This window comes from Neovison vison, chromosome 10 (genome assembly GCF_020171115.1).
Source record: "Neovison vison isolate M4711 chromosome 10, ASM_NN_V1, whole genome shotgun sequence".
In the NCBI taxonomy this organism is placed as follows: Eukaryota; Metazoa; Chordata; class Mammalia; order Carnivora; family Mustelidae; genus Neogale; species Neogale vison.
In genome coordinates, this window is record NC_058100.1 from 1,512,701 (window position 1) to 1,535,160 (window position 22,460).

Below are 22,460 nucleotides of genomic sequence, written 5' to 3' on the forward strand. Positions count from 1 at the left end.
GCTGAGCAGAGATCCCGATGTGGGGCTCGATCCCGGGACCCTGGGATCATGACCTTAGCCGAAGGCAGAGGCTTAATGACTGAGCCACCCAGGCACCCCATGTTATGATTTTACTTTTTACCTAGTTTTTACAATTTATCTTTTTTCCTTTTAGAACCAGGATTTGAACCCGGTTCTGATTCTACAGCCCAGCTTATAACCACTATATTATCCGTTTGCAATCTGCCTTGTTCTTCATCAACAAATCGTGTCCAAACTCTCTAGCGCACAAAGCTCTCTGCATGATACGGTTCCTACAACCTTCTTCAGACTCATGCCCAGGCCCTAGACCACACGACTCTAACTAGCTCTGTGTTTTGGCAACAGAAACTTTCTTTCACCTCCTTGAACCTGCCATGCCTTTTCATACTCAGCCTGTAACGTTCGTTCTAGCCTTGATCCTTTAAGTAACAGATGAAGTCTATTCTCCAGGTTTTAATTTCATCGTTACTTCCACAAGAAACCGAGGCCAATCACCTCAACAATATATTCTCGTAACACTCAACAACCACTCATGCTGGAACTCCGACTGTGTGATCCCCCAGGGCAGGGAATTATCTAAATTTGCTTACCATTGTTACCTACCCTTAGCACGCTGGATAAATAGTTTTGCAATAAATGTTATTAAATAAGTAAATGAACAACCCCCTGCTATGTAACAAGTACCATAACTTAAAAACCGGTGAAGACCTGTTGCTGTGTCTGGGAAACTCCTGTGGGGTGTCCTCTGGTGATACATCCCCTCTCCTCCTGAGGGTAGAAACTGTATCTTCCTCTTCATAATTTCTTCAAATTCTATACTGTAATTTTGTGGAAAATTAAAGTGTTTAATGTTGGTGGCTATGATACTAGAAAGGCTTTTCTGGAATAAACCCTCTTCTCCCAAGCACATTTTCAAGGTGACCGTTCTCCTAAAATGAATGGCCAAATTGTCATGAACTGTCACTTTCTTACTACCCTGAAGGCAGGAATCATTCTCTTTTCAGTATTTTTTTAAAAGATTATTTATTTATTTGAGAGAGAGAAAGAGAACAGGCAAGGCGGAGGAGCAGAAGGAGAAAGCAGACCTCCTGCTGAGCAGGGAGCCCAACATGGGGCTCGATCCCCGGACCCCACGATCAAGACCAGAGCTGAGGGCAGACACCTCACAGACTGAATCACCCAGGCGTCCTCTTTTCAGTACTGTAAAGCCTCAGTGATTAAGATGAACAAACACTGGTTCTAAAATAGTCTGATGGGCCCTGAAACAGTAACAACGGACCCTGGGACCCAACAACATAAAACATTTAAAAAGTTTAAATTAAATCTCTTTTTAAAGTGAAATCTCTATTTTCCTGCCTTTCCAAAGGAAAAAAAAAAATTGCTACAATTCAGTGGGAATATGGAGAATAAAACTACATATAAGATAAAACCAGGGGCGCCTGGGTGGCTCAGTGGGTTAAGCCACTGCCTTCGGCTCAGGTCATGATCTCAAGGTCCTGGGATCGAGTCCCAGATCGGGCTCTCTGCTCAGCAGGGAGCCTGCTTCCCTCTCTCTCTCTCTCTGCCTACTTGTGATTTCTCTCTTTCAAATAAATAAATAAAATCTTAAAAAAAAAAAAAAGATAAAACCAACTACGCTTATAAAACTGTAACCTGACAAACGAATGGTCATAAATACAGCACCAGCCCCTGCCTCGGACGAAAGCCAGCTCCAGCTGATCAAACAGCTGTCCTAAAGGTGACTGGGCGGGAGGGTGCTGGGGTGGCTTCATTAGTTGAGCGTCTGCCTTCGGCTTGGGTCATGATCCCAGGATCCTGGATCGAGTTCCACAGTGGGCTCCCTGCTCAGCTGGGGGGCTGCTTCTCCCTCTTCCTCTGCCCCTCCTGCCCGCTCTCTCTCAAATACATACATAAAAATCTTAAAAAAAAAAAAAAAAAGAAGTAAAGGTAATATGGACTCCACTGAAAGAGAACAGTTAAATAAATTATGCTGTATTCGCTGTATTCTGAGCACGGAGTAGGGTAATTCGTCATGCCCTAAGGACAAGATCTCAGACACATGAAGAAAAAAGAGCTGAAAACTATAGGGTGCCACTACTTACACGAGACACCAGCTCTGCGGATGCACACCTCTGTGCAGATGTAAGAAGTCATTTCTATCCCCAGAGTGGGGTTTAGCTCATGGTCCTAAGGTCAAGAACCACACACTCCCCTGACTGGGCCAGCTGGGTGCCCCTCTGTGGTGTGCGGTTCACAGTCGTGCTCTCGAGGAGAACAGGATCGGAGAGGAAATGACCTCACATGAAAAGAGACTTAACTTTTCAGTCAGGAAGCTTTTCGTTTCACTGAAAGTAGTACAGGTACGTACTACTCATGAAAGAAATTTCAACCCCACATATTCTGTAGGAAAAAAAGTATTTTTCCTAAATGTATGCATTAGAGAGATATGAAAAACCTCTCTCTCGGGGCACCTGGGTGGCTCAGTGGGTTAGGCGGCTGCCGTGATGTCAGGGTCCGGGGACGGAGCCCCACATCGGGCTCCCTGCTCCTCCCTCTCTCTGCCTGCTGCTCTGCCTACTTGTGCTCAGTATCTCTGTGTCAAATAAATAAAACCTTGAAAAAACAAAACCAAAAACCTCTCTCTATAGGATTTGTCCAGACAGATGGTAGAAAAAAAGACTAATAAACTCTAACTGTTCCATTGTTGTTTGGCCAAAAAAAAAAAAAAAAAAAAAGGAAATCAAATGTCATACAAAAACCATTAAGGGTTATTATTCTGACTATATATAATGAGTACTTAAAAAACAGGTAAGGTACATCAACAAATACTAACGTCCCAATACGCAATTTAGTGCAAATTAAAATAAGTATGAACCAACATTTATGAAGTAGATTTCACCTATATCAAAATGATGAAGACATTTTTAGAAAGCTAATTTCCCGGGTAGATAAGAGCAGGGATAAATAGTGTATGACAATTATTGTATGTTAGTAGAACTATTAACAGGTGCGGCTTTCAAGAGAGCAGTTTGAAAATAAATGTTAAGAGGCTTACAACGTGTCTTGCAGTTTTAATCTGTATTTGTCTCACTGTGAACGGGACTGCCACGTGATTATGACAGCCTGCTGTGTTTATAACGGAAAGGTCCTTTGAAAATGGGGAGTATGGTATTAACTCAGTTAAAACTACCAAACATACCTTCAGGGGGACAACCTGCTTGGATACAACAAAAGGATTAAGAGCTCTTTTTGGGGACTGATTTTTGGCTCTGTGCGCTCTTTTAGAAAAAAGAAAGGACGTAACAAGGAGACCGTGAAGAAAATAAACGTAACGCGCAGAAAGCGTGTGTGGTGACAGGACGGAGACCGGAGAAGACAGCGCGAGCCGGAAAACAACCGCGGGCACGCAGCCCCGCGCGGGGCGCGACAGAACCTTGATTTCCTCTTCTGCAAACTGGGGGTTCAGACTGGGCTGTTACATCCCACATCCGGAGAGGTGCGGGGTTACCCGCGAACTCGCCGCACCCGGACGTCGCGTCTCTAAGCCGCTACTCCGCTCCGCTCAGACAAGCTGTGGACACGGATAATTACCTCGTACAGCACTCCTGCTCGCCCTCTGGGAACGGCTTCTGCTTCTTCTTGGCCTGCTCCTCCAGCAGCCAGCTCTTCCGCTTCAGCCCCTTCTTGTGTTCTGGACTCAGGGTGACGCTCTGCACCACAGCCTCGATGGCGTCCGTCACCGTATCGGCGCGGAGCGGCAGGGCCGCGCTCTCCTCGCCCTCGGTCGAGTCGGGGCTGACCACGCGGGCAGCCTGGAACGCTTGCATGGACACCACCGCCTGGAGGGGGCATTTCCGAGGTCGCCCCGGTCTGCGCTTCACAAAGTTATTCCCCGTCCTGGCCTGTCTTTGAAGTTTTTTGGCTTTTAATATTTTATTGACATGGTCCAGGTTTTTCTTCGTGGCCAAGATTTTGTCATAATTGCACATTTTCCGAGCTTGGCGCTGCATGGCCTCCACGACACTTCTCTTGACGTGGTGGGGCGAGCAGCTGCTCGGCAGCTTCTCCGACAGGAGCGAGATGCCGCCTCCGCAAGTGTCCGTGGGGGCCGCGGGCACCAGAAGGCTGTCCGGCTTCCCCAGGGCCCGCTCCTTGCTGTGGCTGCGTCCTGGGCTGGAGGAAGGGGGCCCCGAGGCAGACGCGATCCCGGCCTCGATGTTCTTCTCCAGGGGCTCCTGGTCCTCGTGCGGGACCACCCGCTGCAGCAGACTCCCCACAGAGTCGTCCCCAGAAGCAAGCAGTCTTGGACTTCGAGAGGGAACTCCGTTTACTAAAGAAGACGACAAATCACACAGATACGAACTGAACACAGCTTGGCATTTAAGTAACTTCTTATACCAAAGAAAAGGAATACTGCTCCATTTTTCTTAACACGATTAAACATCCTAACACCATATGCATCTACCTCTCCCAAGCAAGGTGATGGTTTATTTTCCTGAATAAGGCATATTAAAGTAATCATAATAAATTCAAAGTTGGGGCACCTGGGTGGCTCAGTGGGTTAAAGCCTCTGCCTTTGGCTCAGGTCACGGTCCCAGGGTCCTGGGATCGAGCCCCGCATCGGGCTCTCTGCTCTGCGGGGAGTCTGCTTCCTCCTCTCTCTCTGCCTGCCTCTCTGCCTACTAGTGATCTCTGTCTGTCAAATAAATAAATAAAATCTTAAAAAAAATAATAAATTCAAAGTTGGCCTGCTTCCCTAACAATACGTGAGCTAAGGAGCCACAACCACAAAGAAATGGCTTATTTCTTCGGAGCTGATGGTCCATTTACATTTGGAGCCTTGCCAGTTCGATGCTGGTGATGTTCCTGGTTCAGCGCTCTTTCTAGCAATGCTGTGAGCACAAAGGACACAAGTGAAACTTGTGTGGAAAAGCTTTAAAACTGGAACAGTAAACCTGTGTCTAAACTAGTTTAGAAAGAGTACCTGTTGACCGAAGACTGGAAAATAAGTGGTCTTCGGTGAACCTTGTTATCTTAGTGGCCCAATGACTTGGAGATCTTTGTTCTTCAAATACCATTCCACTTTTTTAGGACTACACAGATTGTGGGTAAACTGGTAAACTGTCTTAGTTCTGCAATATTTGTAAACATCAGATCGTACTTGGGCCATTTCCTAAGATGCCCAGTCAGTTACTCCTAATGAACACAGGCCATACTTTTTTCCAAAGCTCATCGATGCACTTCCTGCCTGTGTGTGTTTAAAATGCGGTACTCTTCTAGGTACCCCTTAAGCCCTGCGTATTCTAGATTCGATCTTATCAGACCACACTGGAATTTTTCTCAAATTACCAGTAACTCCCTTCAGATGATATCCAGTAATCTTGTTTAAATTCAGGATTTTTCAAATTTCAAATTCTCAGAGCCATTAAATATCACCACTTCTTAAAATCTGGCCTCCACGGTTTCTCTGAGAATACACTTGGATTATCTTCCGATTACTTGCAACTCTATCAGATTTAACTGCAGAGGTCCCTAACCCCCAGCACTGTCTTTACCTTTCGTACTTCCTTCCCCCCGGCCCCATGTTGATTCTCGCAGTTTCAATGATCTGAGTACATGTCCCGATCTTCCATTTTATCTGAAGCTGACCACAGTGAGAACCGCCTCCTTCCGACACTGGCTGGAGCCCGTGAGCATTTCCTCACTCTGTCTGGCACAGGTGCGGTCCTTGTTGAACTCTCCACACTTCCTGGCAGTTCATTCACCTACCACCTACATTCTGACCATGCCCCAAGTTCAACCTTCCGAATAAAGCTTGTTTTTCTACTTATCTACTTTTGCATGTTTCACCGATTTCTCAAACTCTCAGTCACACCCCAAGTCATCACCTTCTCCTTCAGTCTCGCTCCTCCAGACCACCGAACTCAGCGGTGGTCCCGCGAACTCGCCTCCCCAACATCATCCACCCGCGCCACCAACCCAACGGCAGCAGTTCTGCCAGCCACGCTGAGGCCACATCCCCTACTATTCCTCCGCCTCCCTCCTCACACACCAGAGAACGTGGTTTCCTGTAAGTCTGGCACCTGAACCGATCCGCTTCCCGGCGCGCCAGCACAGACACTCCCGCTAAGCCAACCTCATCTCCCAGCCCCGAAGCCGCAGTCCGACGGCTTGCGGAGCTATTACAAGCTGCACCCGAGTCTTCCGCTTCCTCTCCCATCAGGTGGTAGATCTAATTTTCCTCCTCTTGAATAGGAGCTGCCCTCAGTGAGTTGCTTCTAGCAAAAAGAATCCCATGGAAGAAAGAACGTGCTGATTTCCAAGTTTGGGCTGAAAAGGCAGGACACACGCCACCTGGCTCTCTCTGACAACGTCTGCCCTTGGCTCCCAGCGCCCACACCGTCCGTCAGTCTAGGCGGGCTACTGTCATGTTTCCCAGTGGACTCTGCTAAAGGTCAGGGACAACAGCTTTCATAACGATGACTGCCGCCGTCAGTGAAATAATATTTTTACGTATTAGTCCTTTAGTGTATTTACCCCTTTGAATTAGTTCAAGGATGGACCATAAGATGTCTTGTACAAAATTGTATTTATTCAGTCGTTTATATATCTCAATTACTAAACAGATGGTCCTACACACTTTCATTTCTTTGTCTACAACTCGAAGGTTAGGACAGAGTTCTGATTCAGTGATCTGCCTTCTGAATGCAAAATAAAGGCTGTCACTCTTGTGCGGCTGGAGAAACGAGAATGCTCGGTCAACCGAGACTGAGGATATACTCACTGAAAACACTCAGGTTTATACTAAATAGGAATTAAATCTTCCTTTGGCTCTGGAAGGAACTCAGGGCACTACCACCAACAGCACGTTTTCGTTAGTTTTCTCCTGCGTCCCACAGGCAGTCCTCATGTGAGACGCGCCTGGGCAGCTCCTGCAGGGAGGTGGGAAGCAGCTGCCTTCAGCTCCCTCCCATCGGGATTCCAGGATCAAGGCCCAAGTCCCGCTCTTGGCTCAGTGGGGAGTCTGCTCCTCCCTCGCCCTCCCCCTCGGCCCCTCCCCCAGCTCCTGCTTTCTCTCCCTCTCTGTCAAATAAATAAATCAAATCTTTAAACAAAAAAGTGCCCGTAAGACAGGAGATGGGAACGAGCTGTGGAGAGAAGCTCCTGTCCTGCTCTGCCCAAAGCCAAACTGAAACGAGGAGCCGCCTTCTTCTGTGACGGGTTTGTTTCCGTTTGCTCTGGCCCTGGTAACCGCCCCATGTACGCAGGGAAAGCGGACCTGAACTTCTGGGCCGCTCAGGCTATCTGCTGCAGGAGCCAGGCGGACGGCAAGGGGCAAGGGGTTCGAACACTCTTCAGTTCTGCTGAGTCAAGCTTTCTACAAACTTCTGCTTTCCTATTGATTTCAAAGTTCAGCAGTGTTTTAAGAAACGTTTTCCGAATTTTATCTTGTATTTTTAGTTTTCGGTAGCAAGAAATTTGTTTGCTCGGTACATCTCATTTACCTCGTTGCTAGAAATAAAGAGCTCGAATTTAGACCAAGGCCACCTGAATTCTAGCAATCTCCTCTCGAGGAGCCAAACTGCTCTAACTCTCCACTTGCAAACTAGTTCTATAAAAATCATTTTCCCAATTATTAACACTTTTCTGTCCTAATTTTTCTTGGCCTCTTTGTGACATCTGACATTAAGAGGCTTCTCGTACCTTTTTCCTATATAAAAAATCTATTTAAAACTTTTATGTCATCACTGACATCTTTCCCTCCACTTCCCTCCAACGCAAATGTTTCTTAAATCTGCATTCTGGCCGTCCTCTCTGGGTTAGCAACCTCACTGCCAGACTCAACTTCCCACCGCATTCTGCTAGGTCCGCATCTCCTCCAGATCCCCCTCAAACTACAAGCCGCCACTTCCAAATGGCTAACCAACACCTCCACGTCAACAGCCCAAACGCTGCTCAAAGTGAACACGTCCAAACCCGAAGCCATTACCTACGCATTTCTTCGCGCGTCTCTCGTCCCATTCCACTCTCCACGCTGGAATGCTCTAGAGCTTTTCCAAAATGGGTGTGCGGCAGACTGTGCTGCTGGGCTCAGTCCTTGCTGCCCTGCCTTCCGTAACATCGTACCCCCCACTCCTCCTCCGCAGAAGACTTACTCGCGCCCCCTGCTATGGCACTGAAACGTGGGCAGCAACTGTAAGAGCTGCTCAGGGCTTTCCTACACCCCTCACCCCCGCTCACGAGACCAGCAACATTGCACACAGGGCTCTGCCGGGCGGGCGGGGCCTGGAAGGAAGACCATACCCAGAGGACCCGCACCGGACACAGGGCAGGAACAAAAGGAAGACTTTGTTGTCTCCAGTCCCTGAAATTCTGGGCCTTTTTCAGCACCGCAGTCTATCCAATACTGGATTAGACAATATACTGAAGAGCTTTTATCTTTCCTGTTCAAAATCCTTCAGTGGTGCCCGACTGCCTCTACAGCGAAGACTCAAGGCCTTCAAATGAAACCACCAACCAACCAACCAACCAACAAAACAGCCTGCGCCCTAGCGGGGCCGCCTGCGACTTCCGCAGCCTCGCTCTCCGCCGCCGTCACATCATCTCCCTCACCCCGGGAACACCACACGCCGCCCTGCTCTCCCAAACCAGCATTCTCTGTTACGCTTCTGTGCCCTTCTTCGTGTTAACACAAGCCCACCCTTTGCTCTGTCCCTCGTGTCGACACAAACGACAGTAGTCTATGTGTCACACCTTCCGGGAAGTCTTCCTGAGTCACGCACACGTTAGGCACTGGAGTTCCTCTGTGTCGCCATACCTGGCGCACTGGTCCACTGGAGAACGCCACACGCCCTTCTCTGGTGACTGTCTGCATCCTTGAGGGCAGGAGCCTTATCTTATTCGTGTGTGTATCTCCGATGCTCAGTATTCAGTTACTCTCAACAAATATTATTCGAATGAATAAAACGGTCTTACGGTAAGAGTAACTTCATGGACCTGGGTATTATTTCTTTTATTTACTCAAGTAAAATATTTTGGTGATTTTCTTTGTGGCTATCTCCTTGAAATCTTATTCTTTCCTTTCAGGCGTTGGCGAACTGTTTCTGTAAAAATCTCAATGGTAAATATTTTAGGTTTTCGAGGACACATATAATGTCTCACATAACACTTTTTCTTTCCTCCTTTATCTTTTTAAGCGATCCCTTAGAAAATACCAGAAATAGGGGGGCGCCTGGGTGGCTCGGTGGGTTAAAGCCTCTGCCTTCGGCTCAGGTCATGATCCCAGGGTCCTGGGATCAAGCCCCGCATCGGGCTCTCTGCTCAGTGGGGAGCCTGCTTCCTCCTCTCTCTCTGCCTGCCTCTCTGCCTACTTGTGATCTCTGTCTGTCAAATAAGTAAATTGAAAAAAATCTTAAAAAAAAAAAAAAATAAATCCACGTATGAATTACACGAGTATGATACACTGTATCAAGAGGTTATACATACTTAAAATATGTAAACATTACACATTTTAAAAGTTGAGGTTAGAAATAAAGATGAACAGAGATTCTTCTTACAATCCCATAAATTGTTCTGTGTATCTCAGAGATCTGTAAATGCTACTTCGGAAACCACGGCTTTACTAGGGCCATTTTATGCACCAGCCAAGTCCTTACGGAAGAGCTCCAACCCACAGGCCTATGGCACCGCACGCTCTTGTAGCTCAACCCAACTTCTAAAACCTCTATTTCTGTGTCTGCCTACTCTTGTCCCAGTCCTCTAGAACTGTACTCCCAGCCCCCATCAGAGCCACGGCACCCGCGAGTGTGAGCCCACGTGCGCGGACGCAGCACGAGGGGGCACGGGACCGCGGTCCAGCACACTCTGCTCACTGGCACATCCGTGACCACTTCTGCTTTTTTCTACAACACTGTACGTCAGCACAGATTGTCATTTACGTTGCAAAAGTTCAGAGTATCATACTGGAAGTCTGTTCACAAGTAACAGACGGGAAAGTCCGTTCAAGTCTGATGGAACGCACGGCACTTGCCTGTCGAAGAAGTACTCTCGGACGGCGACCGCTTCCGGGCGGGGCTGCGGTTGGTGCTCTCGGACGGCGGCTGCGAGCCTAGAGAGAGAGGGAAAAGACAGAAACCACAGGAAAATTCAAGTCTAAAACTGAAGTCAAACCGTTCTGGGTCAGAACGGTCACATTTTAGTCGTCGTCACGGCCATTCCCTGCAGTAACGGGACTTTGAGCTGGCGATAAGCGGAGGGCACGCAGAGGACAAGCCACCTGTGCGCTCTCGACACAGTTTCACAGTCTCATATGCGTGAGTTTCCCCTGTTCCGCAGCAGAGCGGAAAACCAGCTTTAGTGGAAGAATGCGCAGAGGACACGATTAGGTTTTATGAAACCCCACTACGAAACATAGGGAGACATTTGTTGATAAAGGTCAATAGCAATATTCTAATCACATCTGTCCCCGATTATCAACTCAAGTTCATCATATGAACTGACAAAGAACATTTATAATGCAATTAATTAGGAACGACTTAATGTGAGAAAGCAGGTCCACCCTGAGCATTTATTTCATTTACCAGAATCAGAGGTGAGAATCAGAGTCAGGCTTCACACCCGTACGTCCTACTTACTCCACAAAAGTCACTTTCCTAGTCTGTGTGTTTCCTCTACAGCATATTCGGGGAGAACTGGTGACTAATTTATCTATGGATACAGCAAACCTACTTTAAAACCGTACATGTAAGGTTCCTTGGTTTATGTACATAGAAGCTCATAAAGACAAAGAAACAATTTCCTTTCAAAAAGTCAAATACTTTTTGCTAAAACCAGAAATCAATGCAGCATAATTTAATACATTTCTGACTCGAGAGAAAAGTATGTTGTTCAAGAAGGATTATTTTTCTGGATGAAACATACTTGGTTCTGATACTGTATTCTTGTAACCAGAAAAGCCAGCTGTTGAGAATAATGAATGTCCATCCCCTGTCTGTCAAAAAAACCAGCAGTACTGCGAAACGTTCACTTTTAACTAGAAAGGAAATTACAAATTAAAAGCCTTGCATATAACTAGAACCACAAAAGGTACAAGAAATCAAATACTTGAAGATGAGATTTTTAAGACGTCCCTCTAAACGAGAGTTAACTCCTGAAAGAAGACGTGCCTGAACGGACGGAGAACCACCTGAGGACAGAAGAACGGGAAGGAGCTACATTTCCAGCGCGTCCCTTTCTCTGTGAGACGGAACAAACCCCGAGCTGTCCTATGTACGCAGCGTCTGAAGTCACACCACCGCACGCCTCCTTCACAGCCCGCCAGCGCGGCTCGGGCGAGGACGGGGCCGCCGTCCAAGGGCAGCGCGTTAGTTCTGGGGACTGAGCTGGTGGCAGTACACCCTATTGCTCAAACACAGGGATGACTAACAGGAGATCTAATCAAGAAGCAAGCCTGTTTATACTGCTGAATCTGAAAAATAAATACACAAGGAATTTTAAAAACCAACAGTACAACAACCCCCTCCCCGAGATTGTGGTCCTGATAAGATTTTCATTAAAAAGCTAAATACCACAATAAAAATATCTGAGAGGTAAAAGCCTAGGCATCGGTGAAGACCTAACTTTGTAAGTATTAATACTGCAAACTTCATACACCGGACAGATAAAATACTTCCGACTCAGACACACAGCCAAGACAGAAGACAGCGGTGGCCAAGAAGCTTGAGACATCAGCGAGCCCTGTCACTACTCTGGGGAAGAAGAGCCAACAATCTCAGGTTCCCTACGACGGAAAGGAGAGGCTGGAGAGAACTTTGGTAAAGCTTTCTCTCTCTCGGTCACAGACTAACACTTGCTGAGGCCCCTTTATACGCTCAGTCCTCTGCCAGACACGGGGGTGGGGGTGGATGAAAAAAGCGTACGGGTCTCTGCCCTCAAGGAGCAGATCTGGGGTCTTGAACGTCATCCTGCACTGCGGCCCGGACGGCGCGCACCGTCCGTGCGTGAGCTCCCGTCTTCAGTTCCTAGGCTACCGGGCAACGTTTCCCACATTTCTTGGTCATCTTCAAGAAAGTCTTGTGAAGGCTTCAACTGTACCTTTGATCATCAGGGTGTCCTGAGAATCACCCTGCCTGGCCTCACCCACCTCAGGGTAAAAGAGGGTACAGGCACTTTCTTCAAAGCTTGTTCTTTTGGCGGCATCTGGAGCTGCAGAGGAGGCAGTGGGAGGTGGAATGGGGGTCAGATCCCCGGAGACCGTTAGTGGCAGCATTGTACAGCGATTCCTGAGAAACTGAAACAATTGAGAGAGACATGGCTTAGCTCACTTAGCTTCGGAGCCACTTTTCATTTCCTGAAAGTAAGGGAGGCCAGCAGCCTATTCTTAGGATTTAACAGGAGACTGGAATAAAACTTCACACAGGATGGTTTTCGTTTTTCATTTTAAAAGTCTATTTGAATTCCCTTTTCATGAAAAGCAGAGATGTTCTTAACAGTGTTCCATATTTCAGGGGAATAAGAATGTGTCCCTAAGACACCGATCTCTAGGGTTCGGTCATCATCAGCTCTAGGCCTGTATTTCATTTAAAATCGGTGCTTATAGGACAGTAAGACGATGAGAATTCCTGAAAAATTTGACCTAATGATGTAAAAAGTGACCAAGATCAAGACTGGAAAATGAGGATCAAAGCTTACACACACGAGGTAGCAACCTGTTAAAGATGCTCAAACGGGCCTAACAGCAGGAATCAGATGAGATCTGCGAACGTCTCCTCCGACACCGCCACGGCCGGACTGTGCGGCTGCGTGGCCCGGGACGAGCAACAGGACACGAGAGAGAACAAGCGCGTCGGTCCGCGCGCCCGAGACGCACGTTTCCCAGCGGCAGCGGAGCGCGGGCGGAGCAGCGCGGCGGGAGGTGAAGCACGTGGGCAAGGCCGAGGCCGGGTCTGAGCCCCGGCTCTGACTTTAGGACGGAGGCGATCGCAGCTGGACCGTGGTTGCGAAAAGCACTCCAAGTCCCAAGGCTCGTGTGAATTCCAAAGCGAAGTCACGTGAAAATGGAAAGCGCTTCCATACAAGCCGCCCTAGCGCCCATACACTGGCTCTTCAGGTTCACAGCGAATTTACTGGCCCGATGACTTAGTACCGGCCGGCACGCGCAGGCAACTCTCGGACAAGAGGGTAACACCGGAGAAGGGCAGGACTCGCCCAACTGCGAAGCGGAACTGGCGGGGGCGATGAAGCTCCCTGGCAAGCGTGCGGAAGAGGCGGCAGCGAGGTCCACCTGACGGGAAGCAGGAGGAAGGCGGCGCCTCGCACGAGGAGGGAGAAAGCCTCCCCGAGGGGCATCTTGAGCCCACCGGCCCCGGCGCGCAGCTTCTCCAGGGCCAGGTGATGCTCCGGACGCCATCCGGCCCGGCCGCGGTGGCCGCAGGAGGCACGAGGGCTCGCTGCGCTCGGTTCCGGGGAGCGCGGCTGCCTGCGCCCCCTGCTGGCCCCTCACGTCTCCCGCACGGCGGCCGCCTCGGGCGGCGACGGCTCGCGACGGCGACGGCTCGCGACGCGGGTCTGTTCCCGTCTCCTCAGGGGTCACTTCAGGTCTAGGGGGGCGGGCGGGGACCGTCTCTCCACTCCTTTAGGACAAGAGGCTTGTATGGATTCCGGTTCTGGACACCCCGGGGCTCCGTCAACGCAGACGCCGAGAATGCACACTGGACTTACCGGACAGTTCTCATTTCTCGTCTCAACACGGCATAAAGCCAAATCTTGAAAGACTTCGGAAGCAAACAGACTAGAAAGGGGATTCTTCAACTCACAAAGCTATCGGCTAGAAACACTACTGGGAGTCTCATTACTCGGGTATCTGGCGGCTTCGGAAACATGTTTAGAAATGCACACATAAATGAAGTAGAAATGACAGAAAAGTCACCAAAGAAGTACCCAAGTAACACTGCCCTTCGGCACACACGTAAGCTGGTAATGACACGTACGCGCCTTTCCTTCAGCTGGAAAAACAGGACTTCGTGTAGAACCGAGGCAGACTATCAGTACGGAGGGAAACTGAAAATAAACTCCCAATAAATCGGGAACAAAATGAGGGAACTAAGGAGCTGAACACACTCAGACAGGTGAGGCAGCCCTGGAAGTCGTTCCGACGACACCGTCTCCAGGTTTTACCCCGCCACTGTTCAGTGAGCTTTTCAACATAAAGACAGATTTGGGGGGGGGACATCTTAGACATCTTAGACAAATTAGACAGAAAGGGGGAAAGACGGCACTTACACAGCAAAACCGTAAGATGAAACCATGGATAAAAAAGACAGAAAGTTGAGAAAACAAAAAAAAGAACATAACTGGATTTTAAGAGACAAGAATCTGGAAATCTTTCCACTCAAAACAAAAATGGGTGGAAACCAAGACGCTCCTCTGAAGGAGATTTGTCACTAGAGATCCTGCTTGATGGCTATGCAGGAGGAACGGAGACCAGTCTAGGAGAGAGACCACACTTACAGATGCCCGGGTGTGCAGGCACAGTCACATGGGCAGAAACGTCAGCACAGAGAGAGAGAATTCCCATTGATAGGAGTCGGGGGGTGGGGAGTGGAAGGCATCACAGAGAAAAAACTGGAATAATAATTCAACCGAACTACTCCAGTGAAGCCTGGAGCATCCGGGGCTAAAAATCAGGAATTTCGAAATGTAAATTAACAAAAAAACACAATGAATAAAACCAACAGCTGGTTGGATAAAACGTATATTTCTTTAACGTAAATCCACTATGAAAATTTTCGTAATTTACAGTTATGAATTCTGGTCATGCCCTGTTAAGAGCTCAGTACTGAAGACCCAAGAAATTAGGGAATGATTTGGGTGAACAGATTGTTTGAGGTTTCTTTCGTTCTTTCTTCCCTTCCTTTCCTTTTTATTTTTTTAAAGAGTTATTTTTCTTAAATTAAAAAAAATTTTTAAAAGAATTTTTTATTTGACAGTGAGAGAGAGAGAGATCACAAGCAGGCAGAGAGGCAGGCAGGGGGGAGAGAAGCAGGCTCCCTGCTGAGCAAGAAGCCTGACGTGGGGCTCGATCCCAGGACCCTGAGATCATGACCTCAGCCGAAGGCAGCCGCTTAACCAACTAAGCCACCCAGGGGTCCCGAAAGAGTTTATTCTTAAGTAATCTACACCAAAAGTGGGGCTGGAATTCATGACCCCAAGATCAAGAGTCCCACGCTTCTCCGACTGAGCCAGCCAGGCACCTGCGTTTGATGTGTCTAACGCTGGAAATGTCTCTGGGTCAGCTATGGAAGAACAGATTAAGTTTATAGATGATATACATTTATTTCAAAATTACATATTTCGGGGCGCCTGGGTGGCTCAGTTGTTAGATGTTTGAGTTCGGCTCAGGTCATGATCTCTGGGTCCCGGGACTGAGCCCCAGATTGGTTCCCTGCTCAGCAGGAAGCCTGCTTCTCCGTCCCCCACTCCTCCTGCTTGTGTTCCCTCTCTTGCTGTGTGTCTCTCTATCAAATAAATAAATAAAAATCTTTTAAAAAATCACATACTTAAAACTAGTTTCCAAGATTTAAATCATTCCTGCCCACCAAAACTAATTCATGTTATACAATTTTAATTTGAAGAAAGAAGCTTTAATCATCACTTACAAGTCAAGGCTACTGGCAGTATTTGTTGATCAGTGAATGAATCAAAACTGTTATAACAAATGAGTATCACAGTAAAAGAATCTGAACATAAAATATCAAATAATTTGGAAGTTCTGATCAGGTTGTTTTTGTTTCCAGATTCAAGTTCTGCATCCTTTGCTATGGTTCACAGCTCAGGAGCCCTGGAAGCTGCTCTTGAATGAGCTGAGCAAGGAGACGAAAGCTCAGGCCATGATAAAAACAGCTGTTTCCAACTGTGGGAAACACAGTTACTGAGAGCGATACATTCCATTGGACCCGCCAATTAAATGCAGTGCAAGAGAATGATTCAGAGCTTACGCTGGTGATTTTTAACCTAAAAAGTCTGTTTTTTTCCCCCTCTAATTATGCTATTTCTCATAATGCCCAAATCAGAACATTCACTGAAATGGAATTCCTCTGGAAATCCCCAAAACTGCACAAAGCCCCACAATTTTCTGACCTCATCTCCACATGTTCACAATTCACTTTTTTTTAAAAAGATGTTTTTATTTTTATTCTTTAATTTATTTGACAGAGAGAGAGAGAGAGATATCACAAGTAGGCAGAGAGAGAGAGAGAGAGAGGGGGAAGCAGGCTGTCTGCCGAGCAGAGAGCCCGATGCAGGGCTCAATCCCAGGACCCTGAGATCATGACCTGAGCCGAAGGCAGAGGCTTAACCTACTGGGCCACTCAGGAGCCCCTCATACTTCATTCTTGAGTGTATCTTTATACATCATGCTAGTGAAATTATCATAAATTAGGAAATTCTGATCAATGCACACAGTCTTCAGTTAATAAGAAAAAAAACAGTATACTTCAACTCTTATGGTTTTACAGTGAGTATACTTTTTTCAAACAAAAAAATTTTACCTCTAGTTTATTCTTGGGGGACAAAATAATGATCAAAACCCATTATGCGTATATGTATATGCACACGGGTGTGTATGTATGTGAATATATATTTATACATTCTGTGATTGGTAAGCTGTGAACGGGAAATACCCCAGGCTACCCAGTCTCCCCATTTCTGAAATCAAGTCTCAGGGTCTGAAAGGTACACCCAAGAGCTGAACATGCTGAAAACCAGGGATGGAGTATGTGATTCTCCAGGTGAGAAACTATTTCCCGTTAGGCCTCTCTGATGTCTACGTAACGTACACACACACTGAACTGTCCAGAATCGGCTGTGGGGACCGGAGGAAGCCAGAAGCCCGGCCAGCGGACAGACGGATTGCGACAAGCTCACACGTCCAGCGGGGGCTTAGAGCGCTCGTCTGCACGGGAGTTACTACAGGACAGCACCTAAGTTCAAATAAGGTACCCACCACATCAACATCATTCATACACTAATCAGACCCGTCACCCTTTTTATTTATTTATTTTAATTTTTAATTTCTTCTAAGACAGTGTCTCAATCTCTATTTGGTTTGTCGGGCCCTTAATATTTTTCTGTTACTGTACTGGTCATGTACTTTGCACAACATCCCTTTCCTGGGCTTGTTTCAGTATTTTTAGGCTGGGTTTGTGTTTTTGAAGAGCTCTGGGGATGTGAGTTTCCGGAGCGAATACCACGTTGTATCGGAGGGCAACGTCCCACAACGACGCATCACTGGTCCAGCTGAGCCCCCGTTAGGGTGCTGTCTGCTCGGCCTCTCCATTATGGAGTTACTGTTTTACCCCCTTTGTTCTCTGCTGTGCGGCCTCGAGTCACTGAGTTCAGTCTGTACTTAAGAAGTGGGAATGAAGCTCCAGCTCCTTGAAGAGGACCGTCTACGTATACCATCTGGAATTCTCTGTAAGGAGGATCCGTCCCCCCCACCCCCGATCCATTTCATCTAGCGCTCCTACCTTCTCCCCCAAGCAGCTCTACGCCCAGCGTGGGGCCTGCACTCACACCCCAGCATCAAGGGCTGCAAGCTCTCCCAGCTGAGCCGGCCGGGCGCCCCGTACGTATGTATTTATACCAACATGGGCTAGTGGGTATTTACCATATTCTTGACATTATAATCTAATACTGTCATTACTAATTTTGTTACTGACACTGTTCCTGCTTTGGCCACTGGAAGCTGTTTCAGGATAATGTCCAGAAGGTAACTGGAAATTTTGTAATATATGGTATAATAAGCAGGTTTTTGGATATTTTAACAGGATACCAACTAATGGACAATGAATCTATCTCCAAATTATGTCTAGAAGAAATATGAGCTGAAGACTAAGGTCAACTTAAAATAACAAATTTTGGGGGCACCTGGGTGGCTCAGCCGGCTGAGTGTCCCACTCTTGGTTTTGGTTCAGGTCTGATCTCAGGGTTGTGAGATCGAGTCCCATGTGGGACTCTGCTCAGTGGGAAGCCTGTTTGGAACGCTCTCTCTCCCCAAAATACATAAATCTTTAAAAAAAATTTTAAAACTACAACGTTTAGTTACACTCTTTTCACATTAAGAACAATTACGTGACACTGGAAACGATCACCTCACTGACAAGATGGAAATATTTTCTTGACAGAATGTGCAACTACGAGTCAACGGTAAACCAGACAGAACTGCTACGAAGTTTAAAGCTGTAAGATTTTTTTTTTTTAAGATTTTTATTTATTTATTTGACAGAGAGAGATCACAAGTAGGTAGAGAGGCAGGCAGAGAGAGAGGGGGAAGCAGGCTCCCTGCAGAGCAGAGAGCCCGATGCGGGGCTCGATCCCAGGACCCTGAGATCATGACCTGAGCTGAAGGCAGAGGCTTTAACCACTGAGCCACCCAGGCACCCATAAAGCTGTAAGAATTTTAACTTCGTGCACTTCCTCAGAAATCTAACATTCACCACCTTACAGAGCACTGAGATCACAAAAGACAGCGCGAGACACCTCTGTCCTCAGGCGGCCTCTGCGGCACCCGACACGGACCGCAGACCCCTCGGACCCGGGCACGGTCCCTGGGGCAGTGGCGTCCCTTTCATGGCTTCCACAATCACGGCTCGAACAGGCTGACCTTCAGGCTGAGCTACGAACCTCCATATCCCACCCGCCAGCAGCGAACCCAATCCCGCCCTGCCCCCAGGCCCCTCCCGCGCCCCTGCCCAGGCCACGACTCTCTAAAATCTCCCCCTTGCCTCATTTTTGTTTGTTTAGGTCTTTAAAAAGATTGTATTTATTTGTTTGACAGGGAAAGGTGGGGGCGGACACCAGTGGGGCAGACGGACGGCGGCAGAGGGGAGAAGCAGGCTCTCCTCCGCAGGGAGCCCGACGCAGGGCTCGATCCCAGGACCCTGGGTCAGGCCCTGAGCCCGGGGCAGATGCTTAACCACTGAGCCAGCCAGGCGCCCCTCCTCACCTCTTTTAAAATCGACGTCTATGCCTTCTCCATCACTACCTTAGCTCAGGCCCCCATACTATTCCGCTGGACAATTCCCAAACTGGCGCATCTGATCTGTCTACCCACCAGAGTACTTTCCATGTAACTTCGGCAAAGCATTCTGCTTCTTTAAAACCTTTAACTTCCGGGGTGCTTGCGTAGCTCGGTCAGATGAGCGTCTGTTGGACTCCCCGCTCAGCAGGGAGTCAGCCTCCCCTCTGTCTCTCCCCCTGCTCGTGCTCTCAAATGAATAAATTAAAAATAAACAAAACAAACAAACAAATAAATAGAACCTTTATCTTCCCACTGCCCATATGGTAAACTCCGTTAAACTCCTCTAAACTCCTCGGTATCTTAGATAAACAGAGGTTCTAAGATCCGTCTCCTGCCTGTCTTTCCAGCCTCCCCTCCTGCGTCCCACAGCGGACTGCTTACACTCACCTAAGCGCACGATCAGATCTCCGAGACCCTGAAAAGCCAAACAGGCAAGGCAAGTGTCCACCCTTTATTCTTTGCACACTAAACTAAACACATCTTTCTAGCTCTTCTTGAGTCCCTCTCTTCTCTGTTCCCAAAACATGTTGTGAATACCTCAATTTTAAGGAGTTATCAGGAATTAAGATTTTAAGTAATCTGTACACCTAATATGGGGCTCAAACTCACAACCTGGAGATTAAAAGTCACAGGCTCAACTGACTGGGCTAGCCAGCTGCCTCTGGGGCTATCGATAATTATCTGCATACAAGTCTCTGTCCTCTGCTGAACTGTAAATTCCTGATGGCAGGAAATGACATTTTATTCATGCACTCCCTGCTCCCGGCAAACATCAGACACTAACTATGAATGGGCAGGGTAGGGGGCGGTGGTTGGAAACGCCCTGGTGGCTCAGTCAGTTAAGCATCTGTCTTGGGCTCAGGTCATGATCTCAGGGTCCTGGGATCCAGCCCCACGCCAGGCTCCCCGCTCAGCAGATAGCCTACTTCTCCCTCTGCCCCTCCCCCTCTTGTGGTGTCTCTCTCTGTCTCTCTCTCTCAAATAAAAACTAAAACAAAACATGAAGACACCGTTCTATCCACTTATGAAAAGAGTGATTGTGAAGGAGACAGAGAGGCTTCCAGATCCAAGCTAACGAAAAATTCAGACTTTTGATATAATAAAGAATTTATCTGTTCTTTTTCTCAGATTCCTGGCGAAGAGCTTCAAAACCCCTTGGAATTTCCCGAGCGATAGAAGTGTCTTTGTTACGCCAAAGAAGGGACTTTAGGTGGGCCCCAAGATCCCCTCACGATGGGGTGGCTCACTAGAAAGACCAAGCGCAGGAGTAAGGGACTGAGATTTTGGGCCAGCCCGATCTACAGTGCGTGGAGGGGCGAGTGATGGGGTTCCATCGTACAGCCAGTGATTCAATCAACCATGCGGATGCGGTTAAGCCCAACCAAAACTCTAGCCCCGCAGGCCCAGTGCTGCACCTTAATTGGTGAACCCGGTGCTGTGCCAGGAGGCTGACACAGCCAGATGCCACAAAAAGAGGGCACAGTAGTGGACTGTCTCCTTCTCCACTCCAGACGTGGCCCCATGAATCTCAATTCCGGACCTGCATCCTGTGTAACAAAACTGTAACCCTACATACAGTGGTTTCGCTAAGTTCTGAGTCGTTCTACCAAAGTATCAAAGCTAAGAGCCTGTGGGGACTCCAGATCCGTAGCAGGCCAGACAAGCGTGCGGGTGGACAGGGGCATGGAGACTTGTCCCGCACAGTAGAGGGGCCGCGTCTGTGGAGGACTCCAGTTATGACAGAAAATTCGTGTCAGAACAGTGACTTCAGAGAGATCTTAATGGTTTTGTTATTTTTTAAAGGGGAGGAAGACAAGTTCTTATTCTTATTCTTTTTTTTTTTTTTTTGACACAGATTGAGAGGGAGAGATCACAGGTAGACAGAGAGACAGACAGAGAGAGGGGAAGCAGGCTCCCCGCTGAGCAGAGAGCCCAACGTGGGGCTCGATCCCAGGACCCTGAGATCATGACCTGAGCTGAGGGCAGAGGCTTTAACCCACTGAGCCCCCCAGGCGCCCCACAAGTTCTTCTTCTTAAAGCAGGCATGTTCCCGTATCAGATTACCTCGTGCCCCGAGGACCCTGACACCAGGCCGGCATTTATCCTTCCCAGCCCACCTCCTGGAAGCGGTCTGTCGGGCGGCTCTAACGTTTACACAGACGACACGCTTGACCACCTCGTCCGTCTTCTTGCTCACCTTCGCCTCATCCCCCACCTCTTATACGCTCCTTTTCACAACCCTTAGAGGCCGCAAACTAAAATGTTCCTTAGAGACAGATGCCCTGCTTGAACACATGACCCAGGCCAGGTGCAGCACATGACAGGAAACTGGGGACTGACGGCAGCTGAAGAATGCATATCCCAACCAAGGTCGTGGCGGGGCTGGGGGGACTGCTCCCGCTAAGGGACACACCGCCACTGATGTCATCCCGGAAATGTGGATTGACTGTTGACAGATGTTCTGACTTTTCTTCGGAAGAACAGCAGACTTCTGAACTCCTATATGAAATCTCCAGATTTTTACACTTAAGCAATAAATTTTTTAAAAACAGAAGAGATAACGAATGGTCGCAGATAAACCAGAGGCTGATGGCTGTCCGTCACTACCTTCAGAACTGCGGGTCCTCGGGGCTGCCCCAGGCCCCCTTCTCCTCTGCACGCCGTCCTGACAGGAACCGTCCATCACACGACGGCGGACACGCAGATGGTTCATAAATGTGTCACCTGCTTTTGCTTCTAAAGTACAGGGGACCGGCTCACACATGACCGTAAAGAGAACACCAGGATGATATGGAAACCGCGCGAGGCCACGCATGATTTTTCAAAGCACATTAATGTTCTGAAGCACCAAGCTGACAGTGGGAGAGAATACATTCACACAAATGAAACGGGGAAAACCATCCCATATTCCTCTTCTCGGCTCCAACTGACCAGAGCCTGGTCGACAAGTGCCTATCCTGTGGGTTCCCCGACCTCCGTGCAGAACAGCCAAACAGGACAACGGGGCAGAACCAGCTCGACATGGCGCCATTCATCTGCCCCACACAGTGTGGGGGTCTGCCTGGGCAGCTTCAACCCTTCTAGAGTCCTTTTTCCTAAAAGCGTTAAAGCCTATGCTTACCGGAGTATTTCTTTATTTATTAAACAACTTAACTTGTCTCCTTAACTGCTGCTGGCATTTGCTAGTACGACTTTTCTTGGTGCTCTGGTTACAGAGTCGCATACATCTGGTGAATCTGCTCCCGGCTTTATCTTTTCCAGAAGCCCTTTTGTTTTCAGTGAATGATACTGACAGTTTCCCAAAAGCTCATAGTGGAATGCTCCGATCTCCAGCCAAAACCTCTTTATTGAGCTCCAGAAC

At 48.1% G+C, this 22,460-nt stretch overlaps 1 protein-coding gene across 5 annotated transcripts in view; it reads right to left on the bottom strand.

Moving 5' to 3' along the window:
- The window catches only part of ASH1L (ASH1 like histone lysine methyltransferase), a 180,157-nt gene that overhangs the window by 81,595 nt on the left and 76,102 nt on the right, over nt 1-22,460 (bottom strand). For all 5 annotated transcript variants that reach the window (XM_044266511.1, XM_044266512.1, XM_044266510.1 and 2 more), the window contains 2 exons: nt 10,052-10,129; nt 3,613-4,351 (listed from right to left, as the gene is read on the bottom strand). In XM_044266511.1, the coding sequence (XP_044122446.1) occupies nt 3,613-4,351; nt 10,052-10,129 (817 nt within the window). The remainder of the gene's footprint in view (nt 1-3,612; nt 4,352-10,051; nt 10,130-22,460) is intronic.